This window comes from Rhinoraja longicauda, chromosome 9 (genome assembly GCF_053455715.1).
Source record: "Rhinoraja longicauda isolate Sanriku21f chromosome 9, sRhiLon1.1, whole genome shotgun sequence".
Taxonomy (NCBI): Eukaryota; Metazoa; Chordata; class Chondrichthyes; order Rajiformes; family Arhynchobatidae; genus Rhinoraja; species Rhinoraja longicauda.
Genome location: NC_135961.1, coordinates 673,153 through 698,307, shown reverse-complemented (window position 1 = coordinate 698,307; position 25,155 = coordinate 673,153). Strand labels below are relative to the sequence as shown.

Genomic DNA, 25,155 nt, shown 5'->3' with positions numbered 1-25,155 from the left:
CTTCTCTTTTAGTTTTATACTGTCCTTGACTTCCCTTGTCAGCCACGGTCACCTCATTCTCCCCCTAGAATCTTTCTTCCTCTTTGGATTGAAAAGATCCTGCAATTTCCGGATTATTCCCAGAAATTCCTGCCATTGTTGTTCCACCGTCACTCTTGCTAGGGTCTCTTTCCAGTTAACTGGCCAGTTCCCTCATCATGCCTCTTTAGTCCCCTTTGCTCGGCTGCAATACTGACACATCTGATATCACATTCTCCCTCTCAAATTGCAGGTTAAATCTTGTCAGATTATTGTCGCTACCTCCTAGTGGTTCCTTTGCCTCGAGTTCCCTTCTCAAATCCGGTTCATTACACATCACTAAATCCAGAATTGCCTTCTCCCTGGTAGGCTCCACGACAAGCTGCTCTAAGAATCCATCGCGGAGGCACACTACAAATTCCCTTTCTTGGGGTCCAGTGCTAACCTGATTTTCCCAGTCTACCTGCATATTGAAATCTCCCATGATCACCGTAGCATTGCCTTGCTTACATGCCAATTGTCTCTCATGATGTAACTTGTACCCTATATCCTGGCTACTGTTTGGGGGCCAGTAAATAACTCCCATTAGGGTCTTTCTACCCTTACAATTTCTCAGCTTTCCTTGTCTCCTTCCTAAAGGAACCTCCTTTAATTCTGAGACTATGACCTCTGGTCCTCTTTCTCTCCGCCCCTCCCATGTCGTTGTACTAGCTTCAAAGCCATCTTGTTGAGTCTCATTATCTGTAACTCGTTTTCACCTAGGCCAAAGTGAACAATGGCTTGTTCCCTTTATTATTGTTACTTTTTTTGCATATCTTTAATTCATTTGTTCTATATCTCTCTATATCGCCGTCTATGTCTCTCGTTACCCTTTCATAGAAACATAGAAAATAGGTGCAGGAGGAGGCCATTTGTCCTTTCGAACCAGCACCACCATTCATTATGATCATGGCTGATCATCCACAATCAGTAACCCGTGCCTGCCCTCTCCCCATATCCCTTGATTCCACTTGCCCCGAGAGCTCTATCTAACTCTCTTTTAAATTCATCCAGTGAATTGGCCTCCACTGCCTTCTGTGGCAGAGAAAATTCACAACTCTCTGGGTGAAAAAGTTTTTCTCACCTCAGTTTTAAATGGCCTCCCCTTTATTCTTAGACTGTGGCCCCTGGTTCTGGACTCCCCCAACATTGGGAACATTTTTCCTGCATCTAGCTTGTCCAGCCCTTTTATAATTTTATAACATCTTTCCCCCTGACTCTCAGTCTGAAGAAGGGTCTCGACCCGAAATATCACCTGTTCCTTTTCAACAGAGATGCTGTCTGACCCGTTGAGCAACCCCAGCTCTCCGTGTCGATCTTCGGTTCAAACCAGCATCGGCAGTTCCTTCCTGCACAACTTTCCAATCTTACTGTGCCAGCTTTAGGCCTGAAGAACAATGTCTTTGACACACCCAAAAAATACAAATGTTAGGGTGAGTCAACAGGTCAAGGAGCATTTGCAGAATGAGTAAACGGTTCAGGTCAACCACCATTCATCACTTTGGAAGTGTTAACCCTGGTTCGCTCACCACAGATAGCCCCGAACTTACTAAGTTTCTACCATGTTCTGTTTTTTTAAATATAACAATTGATGAGATCTATTGTTCACACTCACACGCTATATTCATGCACAGTTAAAGCAATCAGGCCCTTTGGTCCGACTCATCCGCACCTATCAAGATGCCCGGTCTAAGTTAGTCCCATTTCCTTGCCTGGGATCGATGCCTGTGGATTTCAAAATCGAGGAGCTCGCAGTCTCGGTTGAGACTGATGTCGGGAAGCTCCAAAGCCAGCACAAGTTTCCACTATCCCCAACCGATCGCCCGGCGCGGGGGAGCTGAGATCCCTCCTATGCGGGAGCTTGATCGCCCCAATACGTAGGGCCTGACCGCCGGCCACGGGAGACAATATCGTCCCGTCAATGGAAGGCTCGAGGCCCCCGACCGCTGGAGGACAAAGAAGGGAAGAGATTGAACTGTTTTCGCCTTCCATCACAGTGAGGAATGTGGAGGAGTCACTGTGGTGGATGTTCATGTTAAAATGTATTTTGTGTGTTCTGTTGCTTTTTATTGTTATGACTGTATGGCAAATGAAGTTCCTCGTATGATGCAAAACTTGGCTAATAAAGTATGATATGATTATGATTATGTCCCTCTAAACCTTTCTTATCCGTGTACATGTCCAAATGTCTTTTAAATGTTGTTATTGGACCAGGTTCAACTTCCATATACCCACCACCCACAGTGCAAAAAGGTTGTCCCTTAGTTCCCTATTAAATCTTTCCCCTTTCATCTTAAACTCGTGCTCTCAAATTCTTGATTCTTCTAACCTGGGAAAAAGACTGTTGATTCGCCCTATTTATTCCTCTCATTGATCCAAACTGGCTCTTGGCATTTTATTCACTTCACTCTATTAGATCACCCCTCATCCTCCTGTGCTTCCTGTGCTCCAAGGAAAAGATTCCCAACCTCCTCAACCTCTCCCTATAGCTCACACCCTCTGGTCCTGGCAACATCTTCGTAAGTCTTCTCCGAACCCTTTCCAGCTGGACAATATCTTTCCTGTAATGTGGTGCCAGAACTGAACACAATACTCTAAATGCCACCTCACCAACGTCGTATACAACTGCAACATGACCTCCCAACTTCTATACTCAGACTGATGAAGGCCAATGTGCCAAAATACTTTTTGACCACCCGATCTACCTGCGAACCATGCCCCTGTACTCCTAGATCCCTCTGCTCTACAACACTATGTCATATGACAGCAAAACCATGTGAATATCAAAGTGGAAATGAAAATCACTATTACTCATTTAGTCTTCTGCTGAAGTATAATGGAACCCAGAATGAGCAATGTTGAATGTCATGCGAACTTTTACTTCAACAAAGTAAAGGCAAGTGTTTTAGTTTAGAGGTACAGCGCGGAGACAGCTGCTCCACCGTGCTGCCCTTTTGAAGGAACTCCAGATGCTGGTTTATACCGACGATAGCCACAAAGTGCTGGAGTAACTCAGTGGATCAGGCAGCATCTCTGGAGAAAAAGGATGGGTGACATTTCGGGTTGGGACCCTTCTTCTTTTAAACTATACCTCTCCACCCTTTGCATACTGATAATGTGGATTTTTCTTACAAAATAAATTGCAGGGAATGTGTACCTTTGTCAACACAGTGTTGAATGATGGTGAAGAGTTGAGAGGAGCGCTCAGCCAGCAGCTGCTGGTGAATGTTCGCACATCGCAGTGTCCACCACGGCAACATCTGAAAAGCAACAAAGATGGACTATTCTCAAAACAATTATTTCACCTTTACAAACATTCAGTCAGGTCATTCCATCATGGCAAGACTACAAATCATTAGATTCCACATATTTTAGTTTAGTTTAGAGATACAGCGCGGAAACAGGTCCTTTGGCCCACCGGGTCCACGCCGACCAGCGATCCCCGCACATTAACACTATCCTACACACACTAGGGACAATTTTTACATTTACCAAGCCAATTAACCTATAAACCTAATTTTTACATTTACCAAGCCAATTTATCTATAAACCCGCACGTCTTTGGAGTGTGGGAGGAAACCGAAGATCTTGGAGAAAACCCATGCAGGTCACGAGTAGAACGTACGAACTCCGTACAGACAGCACCCATAGTGGGGATGGAACCCGGGTCTCCGGCGCTGCATTCGCTGTAAGGCAGCAACTCTACCGCTACCTCTACAGAGATGCTGGATCAAAAGTTTAAATCTGCTTTGGACTTGGTTCACAATTAGTTTAGTTTAGAGATACAGCGCAGAAACAGGCCCTTCGGCCCACTAAGTCCACACCGACCAGCGATCCCCTACATGCACTAGGGGCAATTTACACTTATAACAAGCCAATTAACCTACAAACCTGTACATCTTTGGAGTGTGGGACGAAACCGAAGATCTAGGAAAAACCCACGCAGGTCACGGGGAGAACGTACAAACTCCGTACAGACAGCACCCGTAGTCGGGATGGAACCCGGGTCTCCGGCGATGCATTCGCTGTAAGGCAGCAACTCTACCGCTGTGCCACCGTGCCACCCCAAACATCACTTTGCCTCCATTATGGTTGTCTATGTACTGTTTTTTATCCACTAACATGGTCCAGTTACTGAGAATAAAATAATCTATTATTTATAATTGTTGATAATTTATTAATTACTGACAATTTATTATTGTTTTTGTGTCAATGTGCCTGTTACAGCTTGGACCTGGTGCATATGACAAATAAATTCTCTTGACTTGAATTGCCACATAAAAACGTCACCATTTTACATGGAAACATATAAACATAGAAAATAGGTGCAGGAGGAGGCCATTTGGCCCTTCGAGCCAGCACCGTCATTCATTGTGATCATGGCTGATCATCCACAATCAGTAACCCGTGCCTGCCTTCTCCCCATATCCCTTGATTCCACTAGCCCCTAGAGCTCTATCTAACTCTCTTTTAAACTCAAAAATCAAAGATAGCAAAAATCAGATATAGCTCACTCTCACCCTCACCCCCTCACCCGTTTATAGGAGCCCACCAGTTGTAGTGTTGAGTCAGCAAGGACTCTGCTGGGACCACTCACATAAATACTTTGGCTGCAGGAACAGGGCAGAGACTGGGTATTTATTTCTGTAAGAAGATAACTGCAGATGCTGGTACAAATCGAAGGTATTTATTCACAAAATGCTGGAGTAACGCAGCAGGTCAGGCAGCATCTCAGGAGAGAAGGAATGGGCGACATTTCGGGTTGAGACCCTTCTTCAGGGTATTTATTTCTTGTTTAGTGATTCTCCACCTAACACATCAAAACCATCTAGAAGGTGCAAGTGAGGAGTGTGCTGGGATAGGCCCCATTTCACTGGCTACAACAACTTTCAACAAACTTGCCCACCATCAAGAGCATCAATCAATTGGCTTTCTATCCACCATGTTGAACATGACTGTCCTACATTGTATACATTGCAATCATTCACCCAGGCCACTGCAATACCACGTCACAAACCCCCATAAGGATGGCGCAGCGGTAGAGTTGCTGCCTCACAGTGTTAGAGACCTGGGTTTGATCCCCACTACGGGTGCTGTCTGTAAGGAGTTTGTGCGTTCTCCCCGTGACCTGCGTGGGTTTTTCCAGGTTCCCTCCCACACTCCAAAGACGTACAGGTTTGTAGGCTAATTGGCTTGGTATAATTGTAAATTGTCCCTAGAGTGTGGAGGATAGTGCTCATTTGCGGGAATCGCTGGTCGGCGCGGACAGGGTGGGCCGAAGGGCCTGTTTCCACGCTGTATCTCTAAACTAAACTACACAACTGAGGAGGGCCACGGCTACATGCACATCTTCAGCTGCACTTTCAAGATGCCTCCTTGACTTGGAAGTTTAGTTTAGAAATATGGTGTGGAAACAGGCCTTTCGGCCCATCGAGTCTGCGATCTGCATCAATCATCCATTCACACCAGTTCTGTGTTATCACATATTCTCATTCACTCCCTGCACCGGCAATTTTACAGAGGGCCAATTAACCTGCAAACCCGCACGCCTTTGGGATGTGGGAGGAAATTGGGACACCTGGAGGAAACCCACGTGGTCACAGGGAGAACTTGCAAACTCCAAACAGATAGCTCCCGGTCTGAATTAACCCAGGTCTCTTGCGCTGGGCACCCGTGCCACCCGAAGTCAATAATAGAAACATAGAAAATAGGTGCAGGAGGAGGCCATTTGGCCCTTCGAGCCAGCACCGCCATTCATTGTGATCATGGCTGATCATCCACAATCAGTAACCCGTGCCTGCCTTCTCCCCATATCCCTTGATTCCACTAGCCCCTAGAGCTCTATCTAACTCTCTTTTAAATTCATCTAGTGATTTGGCCTCCACTGCCCTCTGTGGCAGAGAATCCCACAAATTCACAACTCTCTGGGTGATTTTTTTTTCTCACCTGAGTTTTAAATGGCCTCCTATTTATTCTTGGACAGTGGCCCCTGGTTCTGGACTCCCCCAACATTTTGCCATCATTTAAGACCGTGGATACTCACAGATGTACATCGGAACACAATGTACATCATTACATCAATGTACATCAGTACATCAGAACCTCAATTTAAAATTATCCTCAGATTCGTCCTTCCCTATCTTTCTTCCTTATCCACTGTCTCCAAAGTACACCATGAATTTTGTAGCCTTTCATTCATAGTTTAGTTTAGTTTAGAGTTACAGCGCAGAAACAGGCCCTTCGGCCCATCGAGTCCGTGTCGACCAGCGATCCCCGCACATTAACGCTACCCTACACACACTAGGAGCAATTCACACGTGCACCAAGCCTATTTAACCTACAAACCTGTATGTCTTTGGAGTGTGGGAAGAAACCGAAGATCTCGGAGAAAACCCACGCAGGTCACGGGGAGAACGTATAAACTCCGTACAGACAGCACCCGTAGTGGGGATGGAACCTGGGTCTCCGGCGCTGCATTCGCAGTAAGGCAGCAACTCTACCGCTGCGCCACCGTGCCGCTCCGATCTTGCGTTTTATCCCTTTTTGGTCTACTTTTTCTGCACTACCATGACCCACTTCAGCTGAATTTTGAAATTTCTCAGTATTAAAAGTCTCCATTTGTTCTGCATGTCAAATTATACATCAATGAAAACTTGCGATATTCTCTGTACTCGGTACACTGCACAAATTTCATTTACTGCAATGCCATATCATACAGGAGGCTATCATTCCCTGAGAACCTGGTCAAAATTAGGGCAGCATGATGGCACAGCGGTAGAGTTGCTGCCTTACAGCGAATGCAGCGCCGGAGATCCGGGTTCCATCCCGACCAAGGGTACTGTCTGTCTGGAGTTTGTACGTTCTCCCCGTGACCTGCCTGGGTTTTCTCCGAGATCTTCGGTTTCATCCCACACTCCAAAGACGTACAGATTTGGAGGTTAATTGGCTTGGAAAATGTAAAAATTGTCCCTAGTGTGTGTAGGATAGTGTTAATGTGCGGGGATCGCTGGTCGGCATGCACCCGGTGGGTCGAAAGGGCCTGTTTCCGCGCTATATCTCTAAACTAAACCAAAATTCACCAGACCAATGTTTTTGTTGACTAGTCCTGAAGAGACCAATCCTGAACAGATACCGGAAGAGGATGTTTCCACTAGTGGGAGAGTCTAGGACTAGAGGTCACAGCCTCAGAATTAAAGGATTAGTTCCTTTAGGAAGGAGATGAGGAGGAATTTCTTTAGTCAGAGGGTGGTGAATCTGTGGAATTCATTGCCACAGAAGTCTGTGGCCGTCAACGGATATTTTTAAGGCAGAAATGGATAGATTGTTGATTAGTACGGTTGTCAGGGGTTATGGGAAGAAGGTAGGAGAATGGGGTTAGGAGGGAGAGATAGATCAGCCGTGATTGAATGGCAGAGTGTTCGTGATGTGCCGAATGGCCTAATTTTACTCCTACCACTTATGACCATAATGGATGTTGGAAATGGTTCGGTGAATTCCATTGATTTCTGTTGAGTCATAGATTGGTACAGTGTGGAAATAAGCCCTTTGGCCCAACTTGCCCATACCAGCCAACATGTCCCAGCTACACTAGTCCAACCTGCCAGCAAAGGGTCCATATCCCTGCAAACCTGTCCTATCCATGACCTGTCCAACTGCTTCTTAAACATTGCGATAGTTCCAGCCTCAACTACCTCCTCTGGCAGCTTGTTCCATACACCCACCACCCTTTGTGTGTAAAAGTTACCCCTCATATTCCTTTAAATCTTTCCCCCTTCACCTTAAACCTATGCTCCCCGGTCCACGATTCACCTACATTGGGCAAGACTCTCTGTGCATCTACCCAATCTATTCCTCTCATGATCTTATACACCTCTGTAAGATCACCCCTCATCCTCCTGCGCTCCAAGGAATAGAGACCCAGCCTACTCCACCTCTCCCTATAGCTCACACCCTCTAGTCCTGGCAACATCCTCGTAAATCATCTCTGTACTCTTAGATAGACACAAAGCTCCAGCTTTTTGCGTTTATTTTCAGTCAGCATCTGCAGTTCCTTCCTACACATTTCTCTGTATTCTTTGCAGCTTGACAACATCTTTCCTATAACACGGTGCCCAGAACTGAACACAATACTCTAAATGTGGCCTCACCGACGTCTTATACAACTGCAACATGACCTCCCAACTTCTATACTCAATACTCTGATGAAGGCCAATGTGCCAAAAGCCTTTTTAACCACCTGCGACTCCACCTTCAGGGAGTTATGCGCCTGCACTCCTAGATCCCTCTGCTCTACAAATTCATCTTGAATTAATCCTTTGTTGAATTTATCCTGAAGTCATGCAGGTAAAATGAGAGTTCATACTTAGACAATCAGTGCTTTGCAAATGAACTACGATTTACCAAATGACTCAAAATCAGTTTTGGGAAAATTCAAGCATAATTGGTGTGAATTATTTGCTAATCTGTAACGCGGGAACATCAAGGGCATTTGAACTCTTACCTGGAAAAGATTCAGTTTATCCCTGCAGCTCACCAGAATAGTCCTGGCTAACGTCAGCAGGATGGGGTTGGAGAGGAGGCTGTAAATTGATTCCCCGTCCAAAACCAAACTATTCAACAAAGCGGCTCGTATGTTTTGAGGCTGAAATGAAATAACAAAAATTCACTAATAATGTTTACCTTTTCTGACATCCCTCCACTCCGGATTTTTTTTTGTTCAATTTAGTTTAGTTTAGAGATACAGAGCGGAAAAAGGCCCTTCGGCTTATTAAGTCTGTGCCGACCAATGATTCCTGCACACTACACACACCAGGGACAATTTAGAATGATTCCAAGCCAATTAACCTACAAACCTGTACGTCTTTGGAGTGTGGGAGGAAACCGACAATCCCAGAGAAAACCCACGCAGGTCACGGGGAGAACGTACTAACCTCGTACGTACAAGCACCCATATTCAAGATCGAACCCGGGTCTCTGGTGCTGCAAGACAGTAGCTCTACCGCTGCGCCACCGAGCCACCCTAAATTTATGGCCATCTTTAAAGCACTGCTCAGCTCGGAATTCTTTCTCAACTCTATGCCAATAAACAGTTGTTTGAAGATGGCTCCCCACCCAAAACATCACCGAGCCAGGTTCTCCAGAGATGAGAGATGCTGCTTGACCCGTTGAGTTACTCCAGCACTTTGTCTTATTTTGTAAACTAGCATCTGCAATTTCCTCACACATCCTCAGTCAGTTTTTCAGGTGTCTTCTACAGCAAAATAACTATTAGATTCAGATGCAATCCTGTCTGTTCTTACTTATTCCAGAGTTTAAACGGAGCCAGGTCTGAAATTTGGCAGTATATTTAACTTTGTATTGTTGATAATGTTGACTCTGACAGACACCAACAATTCACAAAATGGCCCCCTTTCATTTTCTCAAGTATCGTCTGCATTGAACATTAAATATGGGCACTGCAAAAAATGCTCACAGTTTAAAGATCGTGGCAAAATAAAACGGGTGCTGTGCTAATGGTTACAGCTTCAATTGTACAAAGGCAGTTGTTTGAAGATGGCTCCCCACTCAAAACATCACCTAGCCAGGTTCTCCAGAGATGAGAGATGCTGCTTGGCCCACGGGAGCAGAAAATCAATTCATGTAATCCTGCAATCTTACAATGCTAGCAATGTTATTGGACAAAGCAATCCTTGTGTCTTTTAACAGGGCAAGGACCACATACCGTATTTTGGCCCTCATTGTACTAAAAATTTAGAAGAAGTTTTATAAACGTGCAGCCCCCCCCCCCCTCAACCGGAAGTGCTGGCACCTCCCTAGCTAATGACTTGAACTCCTAGGCACGTTTCGAGACGGGCAACATCACCCCTAGCTCGCCGTCTAAAAACAACACCGCCAGCGCGCTGGCCAGCGAGGCTGGAGGGGGATCCACCGCTGGGGATGTGCACACATTCTCGGTGTCCGAGCACGACGTGAGGAGGGCTCTGACGCATGTGAACATGAGGAAAGCTGGAGCCCCAGATGGTATATCTGGGCGAGTACTAAAGTCTTGTCACTCAGCTTGCTCCAGTGCTCACCACAATATTCAACCTCTCCTTGGCCAAGTCCGTGGTCCCTGCATGCTTCAAAAGATCCATCATTGTACCGGTGCCAAAGAATGCCTCTCCAGCTTGTTTAAATGACTACCGACCGGTGGCCCTCACCTCGGTGGTCATGAAATGTTTTGAGAGGCTGATCAAGCTGAACTAAAGTCAATGAACAGCATCCTCACATAGTCCCCCTTCTGGCTGTCCAGATGAGAGAGAGCGGTGTGCAGAACCTGGGAGACCGCATCATCCGTGGATCTGTTTGGACGGTGTGCGAACTGCAGTGGGTCCATATTGCGAGGGAGATTGCACAGATGTGGCCTTCTCCCTCGCAATATGGACCTGCTGCAGTTCGCATACCGTCCAAACAGATCCACGGATGATGCGGTCTCCCAGGTTCTGCACACCGCTCTCTCTCATCTGGACAGCTAGAAGGGGGGCTATGTGAGGATGCTGTTCATTGACTTTAGTTCAGCTTTCAACACAATAGTCCCCACCAGACTGGCTGAGAAGCTGCTGAAACTGGGGCTTAACACTCCCCTATGTGCCTGGGTCCTGAACTTTCTCACGGCCAGGCCCCAAGTGGTGAAGATGGGGAGACATACATCTAAACCCCTCACCCTGAACACAGGATCCCCCCAGGGTTGTGTCCTTCGCCCCCTACTGTACTCCCTGTACACACATGACTGTGTGGCCAGGTTCAGCTCCAACTCCATCATCAAGTTTGCTGATGAGACTGTGGTGTCCTGATCTCCGATAACGAGGAGAAGGCCTACCGGGAGGAGGTGGCTGATCTGGCACTCTGGTGTCAGGACAACAGCCTCCTCTTGAATGTCACAAAAACTAAGGAGCTGATAGTAGACTTTAGAAGGGCTCAACATCCAAGGACATACACGCCACTGGAGATAAATGGGATTACTGTGGATAGGGTGAGCAGCTTTAAATACCTGGGAGTCCACATCACAGAGGATCTGACATGGACAACACACATTGCAGCACTGGTGAGCAAGGCAAGGCAGCGCCTTTACCACCTCAGACAGTTGAGGAAATTCAGAGTCTCTCTGAGGATCCTTCAGTGCTTCTACTCTGGGGGTGTAGAAAGCATCTTGTCCGGCAACATTACAGTCTGGTTTGGGAACAGCTCTGCCCAGGACAGGAAGGCTCTGCGGAGAGTAGTGCGTTCGGTTGCACGCACTATGGGAACTACACTCACCCCCCTGCAGGACCTATACATCAGGAGGTGCAGATCCAGAGCCAGCAACATTATGGGGGACCCCTACCATCCCAGCAACGGACTGTTCCAGCTGCTACGGTCAGGCAAACACCTCCGATGTCACGCTGTGAAAACAGAGAGGATGAAACGGAGTTTCTTCCCACAGGCCATCAGGACTGTTAACTCTCATATCACCAGGAACTAATTTAATTTACCTTATTAATTTATTTTTTGTGTTAACATTTTTTTTTCTATTCTGTTTTGTAGTTTTAGCACAATCCGCAGGCGTTGCCACTTTCATTTCACTGCACATCTTGTATATGTATGTGACAAATAAAGTTGACTTGACAATATACTTTATGTATTTGTTTTTAGACGCTTCTCTTTACAAAACGCAAATGTAGGTTTGGGTTTCACTGAGGAACGATTGTTTATAAATTACTTCCAGAGTCATTGCGCAAGTTCACGAGGTTAATCTCCGGGATGGAGGGACTGTCATATGAGGAAAGATTGGAAAGACTGGGCTTGTATTCACTGGAGTTTAGAAGGATGAGAGGGGATCTTATAGAGACATATACAATTATAAAAGGACTGGACAAGCTAGGTGCAGGAAAAATGTTCCCAATGTTGGGGGAGTCCAGATCCAGGGGCCACAGTCTAAAAATAAAGGGGAGGCCATTTAAAACTAAGGTGAGAAGAAACTTTTTCACCCAGAGAGTTGTGAATTTGTGGAATTCTCTGCCACAGAAGGCAGTGGAGGCCAAATCACTGGATGAATTTAAAAGAGTTAGATAGAGCTCTAGGGACTAGCGGAATCAAGGGATATGGGAAGAAGGCAGGCACGGGTTACTGATTTATTTCATATTTTCATATTTCAGATACAGCGCGGAAACAGGCCTTTTCGGCCCACCAAGTCCGCACCGCCCAGTGATCCCCGCACATTAACACCATCCTACACACACTAGGGACAATTTTTACATTTTACCCAGTCAATCAACCTACATACCTGTACGTCTTTGGAGTGTGGGAGGAAACCGAAGATCTCGGAGAAAACCCACGCAGGTCACGGGGAGAACGTACAAACTCCTTACAGTACAGCACCCGTAATCAGGATCGAACCTGAGTCTCCGGCGCTGCATTCGCTGTAAAGCAGCAACTCTACCGCTGCGCCGTGCCGCCGAATGACCAAATGGCATCCTCCTCCAAATGGCACCTATTTTCTATGTTTCAATGTTTCTATGCTCTTCTTTCATCCTTATGGTTAATTCAAGTGGACTGAAACAATTATAATTTTACATTTGAGTTGTTAAGACAGATGAGGTTGCTGGGATTAGCAAGATACTTTGCTGTAATGTCTGGGACATATCAAGTATTGATTAATAGTCTGCTCCAAATGATCAGAACAAATGATGCAGTATTGTGCCTTCTCCATTTGGCCATCAGATTTGCTGTGATTTTTGTTGTTCCACTCATACTGTCTGCCCACAGATGCCACCTCACCTGCTGTGTATCCTCTACTTGTTCTATTTTTATAACAACTGGCATACTCTGGATCAACTGGTAAGAAAGGTTTTCCAAATGTAATTAGCGAGGTCAAATTGATCCAAAATTATTCAAATCAATTATTAGTTCAAATCAATTATTCTCTGAAATATAACACTAACTGCTCTCAAGACACTTCCATTGACTGCCCCAAGTTCCTCTCTTTCTCCTCAGTAAATACAGAGGAGAATTACTCATTGAAGACCTTGCCCATCTCCTGTGGCTCCACACAGAGGTGACCGCTTTGATTCCTGAGGTGTCCCACTCTCCCTTGGGTTTCGATATTTCCCAATACTTATAAAAACTCTAGGGATTATCCTTAATGCTATCTGCCGGAGCTATCTTTTTTCCCATTTTTTTCCGAAGATAGACACAAAAAGCTGGAGTAACTCAGCGGGACAGGCAGCATCCCTGGTGAGAAGAAATGGGTGACGTTTCGGGTCGAGACCCTTCTTCAGACTGGTTAGGGAGAAGGGAAACGAGAGATATATATAACCGCAGAAGATGCAACATCTGTCCCTATACCTCCTCCCTCAATTCTGTCCAGGGACCCCGACAGTCCTTTCGGGTTAGGCAGAGGTTCACTTGCACCTCCTCCAACCTCATCTACTGTATCCGTTGTTCAAGATGTGGACTCTTATACATCGGCGAGACCAAACGTAGACTGGACGATCGTTTCGCAGAACACCTTCGCTCAGACCGCCTGGACCTGCCTGATATCCCGGTCGCTGGACACTTTAATTCTCCTTCCCATTCCTACAGACCTTTCTGTCCTCGGTCTCCTCCATTGTCAGAGTGAGGCTAAACGCAAATTGGAGGAACCGCATCTCATATTTCGCTTGGGCAGCTTACAGCCCAGTGGTATGAATATTGATTTCTCTCACTTCAGGCAGCCCCAGCATTCCCTCTCTCTCTATGTCTCTCCCACCCAGGTTGCACCAGCTTCTCACTTTCACCCTACAAACAGCTAACAATGGCCTGTTTCCTTTATCATCATTACTTTTTTGCATATCATTCATTCCTTGTTCTTTATCTCTCCACATCACCGTCTATATTCCTGTCAACTTCTCTACATCAGCGAGACCAAACACAGGCTCAGCGATCGTTTCGCTCAACACCTTCGCTCAGTCCGCCTTAACCAACCTGATCTCCTGGTGGCTGAGCACTTCAACTCCCCCTCCCACTCCCAGTCTGACCTTTCTGTCATGAGCCTCCTCCAGTGTCATAGTGAGGCCCACTGCAAATTAGAGGAACAGCACCTTATATTTTGCTTGGGCAGCTTGCAGCCCAGCGGTATGAACATTGACTTATCATATCATATATATACAGCCGGAAACAGGCCTTTTCGGCCCACCAAGTCCGTGCCGCCCAGCGATCCCCGCACATTAACACTATCCTACACCCACTAGGGACAATTTTTACATTTACCCAGCCAATTAACCTACATACCTGTACGTCTTTGGAGTGTGGGAGGAAACCGAAGATCTCGGAGAAAACCCACGCAGGTCACGGGGAGAACGTACAAACTCCTTACAGTGCAGCACCCGTAGTCAGGATCGAACCTGAGTCTCCGGCGCTGCATTCGCTGTAAAGCAGCAACTCTACCGCTGCGCTACCGTGCCGCCCCAGACTTCTCTAACGTTAGATAGTTCCTCTGTCCCTCTCTTTCCCTCCCCCTTCCCAGTTCTCCCACTGTCTTCCTGTCTCCACCTATATCCTTTCTTTGTGTGTCCCCTGACATCAGTCTGAAGAAGGGTCTCGACCCGAAACGTCACCCATTCCTTCTCTCCAAGATGCTGAGTTACTCCAGCATTTTGTGATACCTTCACTGTCTATATCTCTCATTTCCCTTATCCCTAACCAGTCTGAAGAAGGGTCTCGACCGGAAAAGTCACCCATTTCATCTCTCCAGAGATACTGCCTGTCCCGCTGAGTTACTCCAGCTTTCTGTGTCTATCCTTGGTTTGAACCAGCATCTGCAGTTCCTTCTTACACATGGATGGGATGGGTCTAGAGGGATCTAGGGCCAAATGCAGAATGGTGGGACTAGAGTAGAGGGACGTGTTGGTCTGTATGGGGAAGTTGGGCCAAAGGTCCCGTTTCTGCCCCCTATGCCTCGTTGACTATGTAAAAATAATTTTTCCTTCTTCCTGATCTATGGGTATGGCTTTTTACAGTCCACAATGCCTGGTTTTTACAGTGATTAAAAAGACCTATGTAATCATGAGTGTTACCGATATCAAATCTAATGGTAAATGGTAAATGCAACTAATGGCCAGTTAGACATAAAGGGTGGTCACGGTGGCGCAGCGGTAGAATTGCTGCCTTCCAGCGAATGCAGCGCCGGAGACCCGGGTTCCATCCCGACTACGGGTCTGTATGGAGTTTGTATGTTCTCCCCGTGACCTGCGTGGGTTTTCTCCGAGATCGGTTTCCTCCCACACTCCAAAGACGTGCAGGTTTGTCGGTTAATTTGCTTGGTAAATATATTTTTTAATTGTCCCTAGTGTGTGTAGGGTAGTGTTATTGTGCGGGGATCGTTGGTCGGCACGGACCCGGTGGGCCGAAGGGCCTGTTTCCGCGCAGTATCTCTAAACTCTAAACTACTGGAGTAACTCAGCGGGACAGGCAGCGTCTCTGGAGAGAAGGAATGGGTGACGTTTGGGGTCGAGACCCGTCTTCAGATGATTTGCGTACATGCCCCCTTACCGTATTAACGTTGCCAGTCGATAACGCAGGTAAAATATCCTCTACTTGCAATGGAACTGGAGGCCCAGTCCAGTTACTCTGCACAAACAGCTGTAGGCTTCCAATGCCCAGGAGCAACACCACCAGTTGCCTGCAATGAGAGTGGGACAGTGGGTTAAGTCTGTGTCATCACTACTTTTGGATCTTTCCTTTTGAGATGCTTGAATGTTTTAAATAGTCAATCTTGAATTATGGAAGTGCCACTTTTAATTAGTTCCCAGCGTTTTAGAAATATAGAAAAACATAGAAAATAGGCGCAGGAGGAGGCCATTTGACCCTTCGAGCCAGCACCGCCATTCATTGTGATCATGGCTGATCATCCACAATCAGTAACCCGTGCCTGCCTTCTCCCCATATCCCTTGATTCCACTAGCCCCTAGAGCTCTATCTAACTCTCTTTTAAACTCAAAAATCAAAGATAGCAAAAATCAGATATAGCACAAATTACATAATGGGATGGCATAATCTTAATCCTAATCTTAAAATCAATTAACGTACGTAGACACGAAATGCTGGAGTAACTCAGCGGAACAGGCAGCATCTCTGGAGAGAAGGAATGGGTGACGTTTCGGGTCGAGACCCTTCTTCAGACAGAAGCGTACAATAGCCCAGAGCAGTGTGAGCGCATAACCCTCAAACCACCCACCCACCCGAGCAAACACCTCCTGGCAGATAGATTCTATGGATGAGCATTTGAAGACGCTGGGCCTGTACTCGCTGGAGTTTAGAAGAATGAGGGAGCACCTCATTGAATCGTTCCGAATCGTGAAAGGCTTGGATAGAGTGGATGTGGAAAGGATGTTTCCACTAGTGGGAGAGTCTAGGACCAGAGGTGATAGCATCAGAATTAAAGGATGTTCCTTTAGGAAGATGAGGAAGAATTTCTTTAGTCAGAGGATGGTGAGTCTGCAGAATTCATTGCCACAGAAGGCTGTGGAGGCCAAGTAAATGGATATTTTTAAGGCAGAGATAGATAGATTCTTGATCAGCAGTTATGGGGAGAAGGCAGGAGAATGGGGTCGAGAGGGAGAGATAGATTAGCCACGATTGAATGCCGGGGCAGACGATGGGCCAAATGGCCTAATTCTTCTCCTATCACTCCTGACCAAATGACCTGTTGCAAAGTAATTTATGTTGGTTTCATCAGCCCCTTACAAATGCAAAGATCTTGTTCACGAGCGATTGCTTAAGGAAAAGGTTCCTCTGTTAGATCAGGGGAATGGCATTCCAAACGCTTTTAATTAGATAGTTTGAGTAAGAAATGTCAGGAGGGGGAAGAATTTACGGCTGAAGAACAATTGAGGGACTAATTAGATATCTGCACCAAATTTCTGCAAGAGATATATTAAATTAAAAAAATTAAAAAATTAAAATAAAAAATAGGATAAAAAATAAATACATTTTAAAACAAAACAGAGAGTTGTGAATTTGTGGAATTCTCTGCCACAGAGGGCAGTGGAGGCCAATTCACCGGATGAATTTAAAAGAGGGTTAGATAGAGCTCCAGGAGCTAGTGGAATCAAGGGATATGGGGAGAAGGCAGGCACGGGTTACTGATTGTGGATGATCAGCCATGATCACAATGAATGGCGGTGCTGGCTCGAAGGGCCAAATGGCCTCCTCCTGCACCTATTTTCGATGTTTCTATGTACCAAAAGGGGATCTTCTATGCTTCATTACATTATGATGATAAAACAATGATTTTGGTCAAATTGATATGAAAACCATTGAAAATGTGATGTTAGACTCACCTCTCAAGTTGATCTTCCCACCGACCACCAAGATATGCCAGGATCTGATTTTCCAAATAATTATCAATAATTTCTTCATCAATCATTTGAGCCGAGAAAATTTCCTGAATCTTAGGATTCAACAGCATTCCTTCAAAGTTTCCCCCGAAGAATTGGTGCAGCAAGACGTTGCAATCTGCAAGTGGAACAACAGCTGTGAATGCCCAGGCTGCTCATTGTGAATGCTCAGGCTGCCCAGGCTGCCCAGGCTCCTCATTGTGAATGCCCAGGCTGCCCAGGCAGAGAGCTCCGTGATCTGGATGCATTTTGTACGTAGATGGATGTCACTACCTTCCACATCCTCTCTTGCCCTGTCCCACAATGGCACATGCTTGTTATTTACTGGTTTCCTGGTCAGATGAGCCCAGGCGGGCGGCAAGGCCCATTAAGAACTGAGGAAGTATATAGCTGAGTTTAATCTCATTTGGGGTGGCACGGTGGTGCAGCGGTAGAGCTGCTGCTTTATAGCACCGGAGACCCAGGTTCCATCCCGAGTACGGGTGCTGTCTGTAGGGAGTTTGTGCCTTCTCCCTGTGACCTGCGTGGCTTTTCTGCTGGGGCTCCTGTTTCATAGAAACATAGAAAATAGGTGCAGGAGGAGGCCATTTGGCCCATCGATTTGATCTTCCCACCGACCACTGAGATATGTGATCATGGCTGATTATCCACAATCAGTTTCCTCCCACATTCCAAAGATGTACAGGTTTGTATGTTAATTGTATTAATTGTATTAATAAATAAGTGCAAATTGTCCCTAGCGTGTCTAGAGTAGTGTTAATGTGCGGGGACCGCACATTTGGACCACGCATTTGCAGCATGGGACCCATACACAAATAGAAACATTTCTTCCATGGAACGTGTCCAAAGACAGGCAGCTCGAGTTACTACAAATACCTATTAGAGAGAAGCGAGTGTTACCAAACTTCTAAATTCATTGGGGTGGAACCCGCTCCAAGACAGACGTAAAGCCCACAGTTTGACCTGGTTTTACAAAATGTGAAATGGTCAGCTCGACATAGATGACCAAATCCACACCAAACCCGAACCTATCAGGAGCAGACCAGGGCATTGGATTCAATTTGAGACTCCAGCTACCAAAACAGATGTGTACAGCAATGCAAGATACCAGCTACCAAGACAGATGTGTACAGCAATGCAAGATACCAGCTGCCAAGACAGATGTGTACAGCAATGCGAGATAATGTTAATATTGGCTAAATTAAAGACATCATAAAATGGAGATTCCCTGCATTTTTCAGTTTGCTTAGCCCTTGTCAGCAGAACTTTACAGGCTTTGATTGGCGTCAGCTAGTCTAGGCTCAGGCTGATATGCAGAATGGTAAATGGTCCAGGTGTTCTCCATGTTTCCCTTAAATTGATAACTTATATTATGATTTTGCAAACTGACCCTAAATGCATCATTCCTATTAGGTAGCTGCAAATGTATTGTGAAACAATATATATAATGTTTCAAGACGGTCATCCTGTTAATTGATGATTGGTGGAATTGTTGAGCCTTGGGGAAGTTGTGGGTTTCCAGGGCACATGTTTCAATGTTTGTCCTTGTTAGCTTCCTTCCAGAGCTTTCCATGCAATACAATGTATTGAGCTGTTGTATTATTGGGTTAGGGAGATATCTGTTATTGGGTAAGTGTAAGACAACCCCCTATGTGGTTCGGTGATCAGATTCGCGGGGCGTATAAAAGACGGTGATCACAAGGTTCGCGGTCGATCCTCAGGAGAACTGCTGGAGTGTCTCTGTCTACGCGAGGCCTAGAGGGCTTGACTAGACAGAAGCAGGGATCAAACCCGCGGTGGGGATAGTAGGTACAGTGTATGATCTGTGACGTGCTTATAATTTCGCTAGAATAAACTTTGCAAGTGCTTGACTCAGTGTTTTTACTGAATATAGGCTGGGGGGAAGCTCAGAAACGAGCAATTATCATTCGGGGCTCGTCCGGGATCTCTACAGACTCCCAAACACAAGTTTGCGGTCGATAGTGTTGAGCTGGTTCGATTGCGGGTGCAGAACTTGGGCCCACGGTGTGGTTTCGGCACCCCGTGAGTCGAGGCGGAACGATCTTTCGTGAGCTTGGGAAAGAGTCTAAACAAGATCATTAGAACAGAGCACTTTAGTGGTAAAATCTGGCCATGGTTAGAGGCCTTGGTGGGGTTGGGTGTGGGCGCAGTCCTTGGTCAGAGGCCTAAACTGGTAGTAGTTGGGCAGACTGCAGATACCTTTAACGAGAGCTTCATCGGGTGTAGGCGCAGTCCTTGGTTAGAGGCCTAAATTGGTCGCAGCTGCCTTTAACGAGAGCCTAGCGCGCTTCATCGAGTGTGGGGTAGCCTAAGGGTAAACCTGGTATCTGAATTAGGTGGGATATTCAAGACAGGTTCTATCGTGATCGTTGCCGGGAGCGTGAATTGGAGCTGTGCTTTTTAAGACGGCACCGATAAGGTACGGCGCGAAGCGGTGAGGCGCTGGACATTAGCAGAAGGTGTGTCTGTAGTCTTTAGAGATACACCGCGGAAACAAGCCCTTCGGCCCACCGAGTCTGTGCTGACCAGCAATCCCCGTACAACAGCACTATCCTACATACTAGCGACAATTTAATTTTACTGAAGCCAAGTCATCTTTGGAGTGTGGGGGGAAACCAGAGCACACGGAGAAAACCCACGTGGTCACAGGGAGAACATACAAACTCCGTAAAGACAGCACCTGCAGTCAGGATGGAACCCAGTGTGGCAAGGCAGCAACACTGCCGCTGCACCACTGTGCCGCCCCAAATTATGTACACAAAATAAACTCTGCATCACAAACACATTTTTCAGGGCAAGCACCTCCACTAGATGTCACAGTGTCACTCTGGTTACTGGCATCAACTCTATCTACCCATCACTGGAAGAAAGGATATGCCTAGTGTTGTCCACACTCAAAGTTATCACTAGGAGCATGGTGAAGCTACTGCCATGTTAAGTACATGCGTCCAAATAGACAGGCCAGCCCCAAAGGTAACTGTCGACAAAGCATGTGTCTTGAGCACTGTTCAGCAGTGATGGGCGGTCACGGTGGTGCAGTGGTAGAATTGCTGCCTTACAGCGAATGCAGCGCCGGAGACTCCGGGTTCCATCCCCACTACGGGTGCTGTCTGTACAGAGTTTGTACGTTCTCCCCGTGACCTGCGTGGGTTTTCTCCAAGATCTTCGGTTTCCTCCCACACTTCAAAGACGAACAGGTTTGAAGGTTAATTGGTTTGGTAAATGTAAAAATTGTCTCTAGGGTGTGTAGGGATAGTGTTAATGTGCGGGGATCGCTGGTCGGCGCGGACCCGGTGGGCCGAAGGGCCTGTTTCTGCACTGTTTCTCTAAACTAAACTAAACTAAATGTCGGTTTACACCGGAGATAGACACAAAATGCTGGAGTAACTCAGCATCTCTGAAGAGAAGGAATGGGTGACGTTTCGGATCGAGACCCTTCCTCGCTCAGACACATGGACGCATCCCCAAACATGTACTGTACGGGGAGGTCACCAATGCATGGAGGCCAAGATGAAGACCAAAGCTTCGCTACGATACGATTACAAGAGACATTTTACACATTGGTGCTTGACAATAGGGAAGTTGCTGCTGAGTACGGGGGGAGGTGGGGGAAGGACCTCTAGGTGGGTATGAAGCACCACAGCAGGTGGTTCAAGACCCTGAAGGCCAAGGGCCAACACCACAAGATGGTCGACAGCAACAGCCATGCACTCCCCACTCCAACGGCCAGAGGCATCTCCGCCTGTGGGAGCGGAGGGAGGCTGTCTGTCAAGGACAGCCCTAGTCAGCCACAGTAGGACATGAAACATGATTTCAGTGTAGGAGTAAAGAGGTTCTTCTGCAGTTGTACAGGGCCCTGGTGCGACCACATCTGGAGTATTGTGTGCAGTTTTGGTCTCCTAATTTGAGGAAGGACGTCCTTATTATTGAGGCAGTGCAGCGTAGGTTCACGAGGTTAATCCCCGGGATGGAGGGACTGTCATATGAGGAAAGATTGGAAAGACTGGGCTTGTATTCACTAGACTTTAGGATGAGAGGGGATCTTATAGAGACATATAAAATTATGAAAGGACTGGACAAGCCAGATGCAGGAAAAATGTTCCCAATATTGGGGGAGTCCAGAACCAGGGGCCAGTCTAAGAATAAAGGGGAGACCATTTAAAACTGAGATGAGAAAGAACTTTTTCACCCAGAGTTGTAAATTTATGGAATTCTCTGCCACAGAAGGCAGTGGAGGCCAATTCACCGGATGAATTTAAAAGAGAGTTAGATAGAGCTCTAGGGGCTAGTGGAATCAAGGGATAAGAAGGCAGGCACGGGTTACTGATTGTGGATGATCAGCCATGATCACAATGAATGGCGGTGATATTCTTGCTATGGAGGGCGTGCAGCGTAGGTTCACTAGGTTAATTCCCGGAATGGCGGGACTGTCGTATGTTGAAAGGCTGGAGCGATTGGGCTTGTATACACTGGAATTTAGAAGGATGAGGGGGGATCTTATTGAAACATATAAGATAATTAGGGGATTGGACACATTAAAGGCAGGAAACATGTTCCCAATGTTGGGGGAGTCCAGAACAAGGGGCCACAGTTTAAGAATAAGGGGTAGGCCATTTAGAACGGAGATGAGGAAGAACTTTTTCAGTCAGAGAGTGGTGAAGGTGTGGAATTCTCTGCCTCAGAAGGCAGTGGAGGCCAGTTCGTTGGATGCTTTCAAGAGAGAGCTGGATAGAGCTCTTAAGGATAGCGGAGTGAGGGGGTATGGGGAGAAGGCAGGAACGGGTTACTGATTGAGAGTGATCAGCCATGATCGCATTGAATGGCGGTGCTGGCTCGAAGGGCTGAATGGCCTACTCCTGCACCTATTGTCTATTGTCTATTGTCAAATGGCCTCCTCCTGCACCTATTTTCTATGTTTCTATTATTGACTTTGGGTGGCACGGGTGCCCAGCGCAAGAGACCTGGGTTAATTCAGACCGGGAGCTATCTGTTTGGAGTTTGCAAGTTCTCCCTGTGACCACGTGGGTTTCCTCCAGGTGTCCCAATTTCCTCCCACATCCCAAAGGCGTGCGGGTTTGCAGGTTAATTGGCCCTCTGTAAAATTGCCGGTGCAGGGAGTGAATGAGAATATGTGATAACACAGAACTGGTGTGAATGGATGATTGATGCAGATCGCAGACTCGATGGGCCGAAAGGCCTGTTTCCACACCATATTTCTAAACTAAACTTCCAAGTCAAGGAGGCATCTTGAAAGTGCAGCTGAAGATGTGCATGTAGCCGTGGCCCTCCTCAGTTGTGTAGTTTAGTTTAGAGATACAGCGTGGAAACAGGCCCTTCGGCCCACCCTGTCCGCGCCGACCAGCGATTCCCGCAAATGGGCACTATCCTCCACACTCTAGGGACAATTTACAATTATACCAAGCCAATTAGCCTACAAACCTGTACGTCTTTGGAGTGTGGGAGGGAACCTGGAAAAACCCACGCAGGTCACGGGGAGAACGCACAAACTCCTTACAGACAGCACCCATAGTGGGGATCAAACCCAGGTCTCTAACACTGTGAGGCAGCAACTCTACCGCTGCGCCATCCTTATGGGGGTTTGTGACGTGGTATTGCAGTGGCCTGGGTGAATGATTGCAATGTACACAATGTAGGACAGTCATGTTCAACATGGTGGATAGAAAGCCAATTGATTGATGCTCTTGATGGTGGGCAAGTTTGTTGAAAGTTGTTGTAGCCAGTGAAATGGGGCCTATCCCAGCACACTCCTCACTTGCACCTTCTAGATGGTTTTGATGTGTTAGGTGGAGAATCACTAAACAAGAAATAAATACCCTGAAGAAGGGTCTCAACCCGAAATGTCGCCCATTCCTTCTCTCCTGAGATGCTGCCTGACCTGCTGCGTTACTCCAGCATTTTGTGAATAAATACCTTCGATTTGTACCAGCATCTGCAGTTATCTTCTTACAGAAATAAATACCCAGTCTCTGCCCTGTTCCTGCAGCCAAAGTATTTATGTGAGTGGTCCCAGCAGAGTCCTTGCTGACTCAACACTACAACTGGTGGGCTCCTATAAACGGGTGAGGGGGTGAGGGTGAGGGGGGGTATTTTTGTGGCTTCCCCGGAGAGTAGAGATGTTTGAGATGTGGGGAGATATGTTGCATTGGTTCAGGGTTGCGTGTTGCCCAGGGTTGCCCGCACTGGTGCTGTTTAGCAGCTGGTGGAGGTGCAGACGGAGCTGAACCTCGGGCCGGCGGCCCAGTGGCAGTAGTGTCAATGCTGGTCTCAGTGCCAGTGCTTGCTGGCCCCAGGGACAATGCCAGTGGTCGCAGCGCCAGTTCTGTTCCCAGTGCCAGTGGTCCCAGTGCCAGTTCTGTTCCCAGTGCCAGTGGTCCCAGTGCCTGTTCTGTTCCCAGTGCCCAGTGCTGTTCCCAGTCCCTGTTCTGTGCCCAGTGCTGTTCCCAGTGCCTGTTCTGTTCCCAGTCCCTGTTCTGTTCGCAGTCCCTGTTCTGTTCCCAGTGCCCAGTTCTGTCCCAGCACTGCCAGTGCTGGTCCCAGTGGTCCCAGTGCTTGTGCCAGTGGTCCCAGTGCCAGTGCTAGCCCGGCGGCCCCGCTGTACCCAGCTGTACCCTAGTGCCCAGTTCTGTTCCCGGCGCTAGTGCCAGTGCTGGCCCCAGTGCCCAGTTCTGTTCCCAGTGCCAGTGGTCCCAGTGCCCAGTGCTGGTCCCAGTGCCGGTGCCAGTGTTCCCAGTGCCCAGTGCTGGTCCCAGTGCCGGTGCCAGTGTTCCCAGTGCCCAGTGCTGGTCCCAGTGCCGGTGCCAGTGTTCCCAGTGGCCAGTGCTGGTCCCAGTGCCGGTGCCAGTGTTCCCAGTGCCCAGTTCTGTTCCCAGTGCCAGTGCTAGTGCCAGTGGTCCCAGTGCCCAGTGCTGGTCCCAGTGCCAGTGCCGGCCCGGCCCGGCCTGTACCCGTACCCGTACCCGTACCCGTACCCGTACCCGTACCCGTACCTGTACCAGTACCCGTACCCGTACCCGTACCTGTACCAGTACCCGTACCCGTACCCGTACCCGTACCCGTACCTGCTCCGCGCTGCTCCTGTCCCCGGCCCGGCCCCGGCCCCGTCCCAGCCCGCACTCCCCGCACCAGCTCCAGCTCCAGCTCCAGGCGCCGCTGCTCCGGCTCCGGCTCCGGCTCCGCTCCCCGGCCCCCCGCGTCTCCATGTGGTCCCGGCAACGCGGCCGCCATCGCACAAACACCAACCGCCACTGGGGGGGGGAGGGGAGAGACAGACAGACAGACAGAGAGAGAGAGAGAGAGAGACTGGGGGCGGTGCACAGAGTGACCTCCGACAGGGGAGGGGGGGGAGAGAGGGGGGGGAGGGGGGGGAGAGAGGGGGGGAGAGAGGGGGGGAGAGATGGGGGGGGGGGGAGAGAGGGGGGGAGAGAGGGGGGGGAGAGAGGGGAGAGATGGGGGGGGGGGGAGAGAGGGGGGGAGAGAGGGGGGGGAGAGAGGGGAGAGAGAGAGGGGAGAGAGAGAGGGGAGGGGGGGGAGAGAGAGGAGGGGAGGGGGGGGAGAGAGGGGGGAGAGAGGGGGGAGAGAGAGGGGAGAGAGAGGGGAGAGAGAGGGGAGAGAGAGGGGAGAGAGAGGGGAGAGAGAGGGGAGAGAGAGAGGGGAGAGAGAGGGG

The 25,155-nt window shown here is 47.9% G+C and overlaps 1 protein-coding gene across 2 annotated transcripts in view; it reads right to left on the bottom strand.

The window, feature by feature from the left end:
- ttc27 (tetratricopeptide repeat domain 27) overlaps nt 1–24,801 on the bottom strand; it is a 135,090-nt gene extending 110,289 nt beyond the window's left edge. For both annotated transcript variants that reach the window (XM_078404657.1, XM_078404658.1), the window contains exons 1-5: nt 24,551–24,801; nt 17,394–17,568; nt 15,604–15,733; nt 8,558–8,698; nt 3,215–3,317 (exon numbers count right to left, since the gene is read on the bottom strand). In XM_078404657.1, coding sequence (XP_078260783.1) covers nt 3,215–3,317; nt 8,558–8,698; nt 15,604–15,733; nt 17,394–17,568; nt 24,551–24,716 — 715 coding nt within the window. In that variant the 5' untranslated portion in view covers nt 24,717–24,801. The remainder of the gene's footprint in view (nt 1–3,214; nt 3,318–8,557; nt 8,699–15,603; nt 15,734–17,393; nt 17,569–24,550) is intronic.
- Nucleotides 24,802–25,155: the final 354 nt, after the last annotated feature.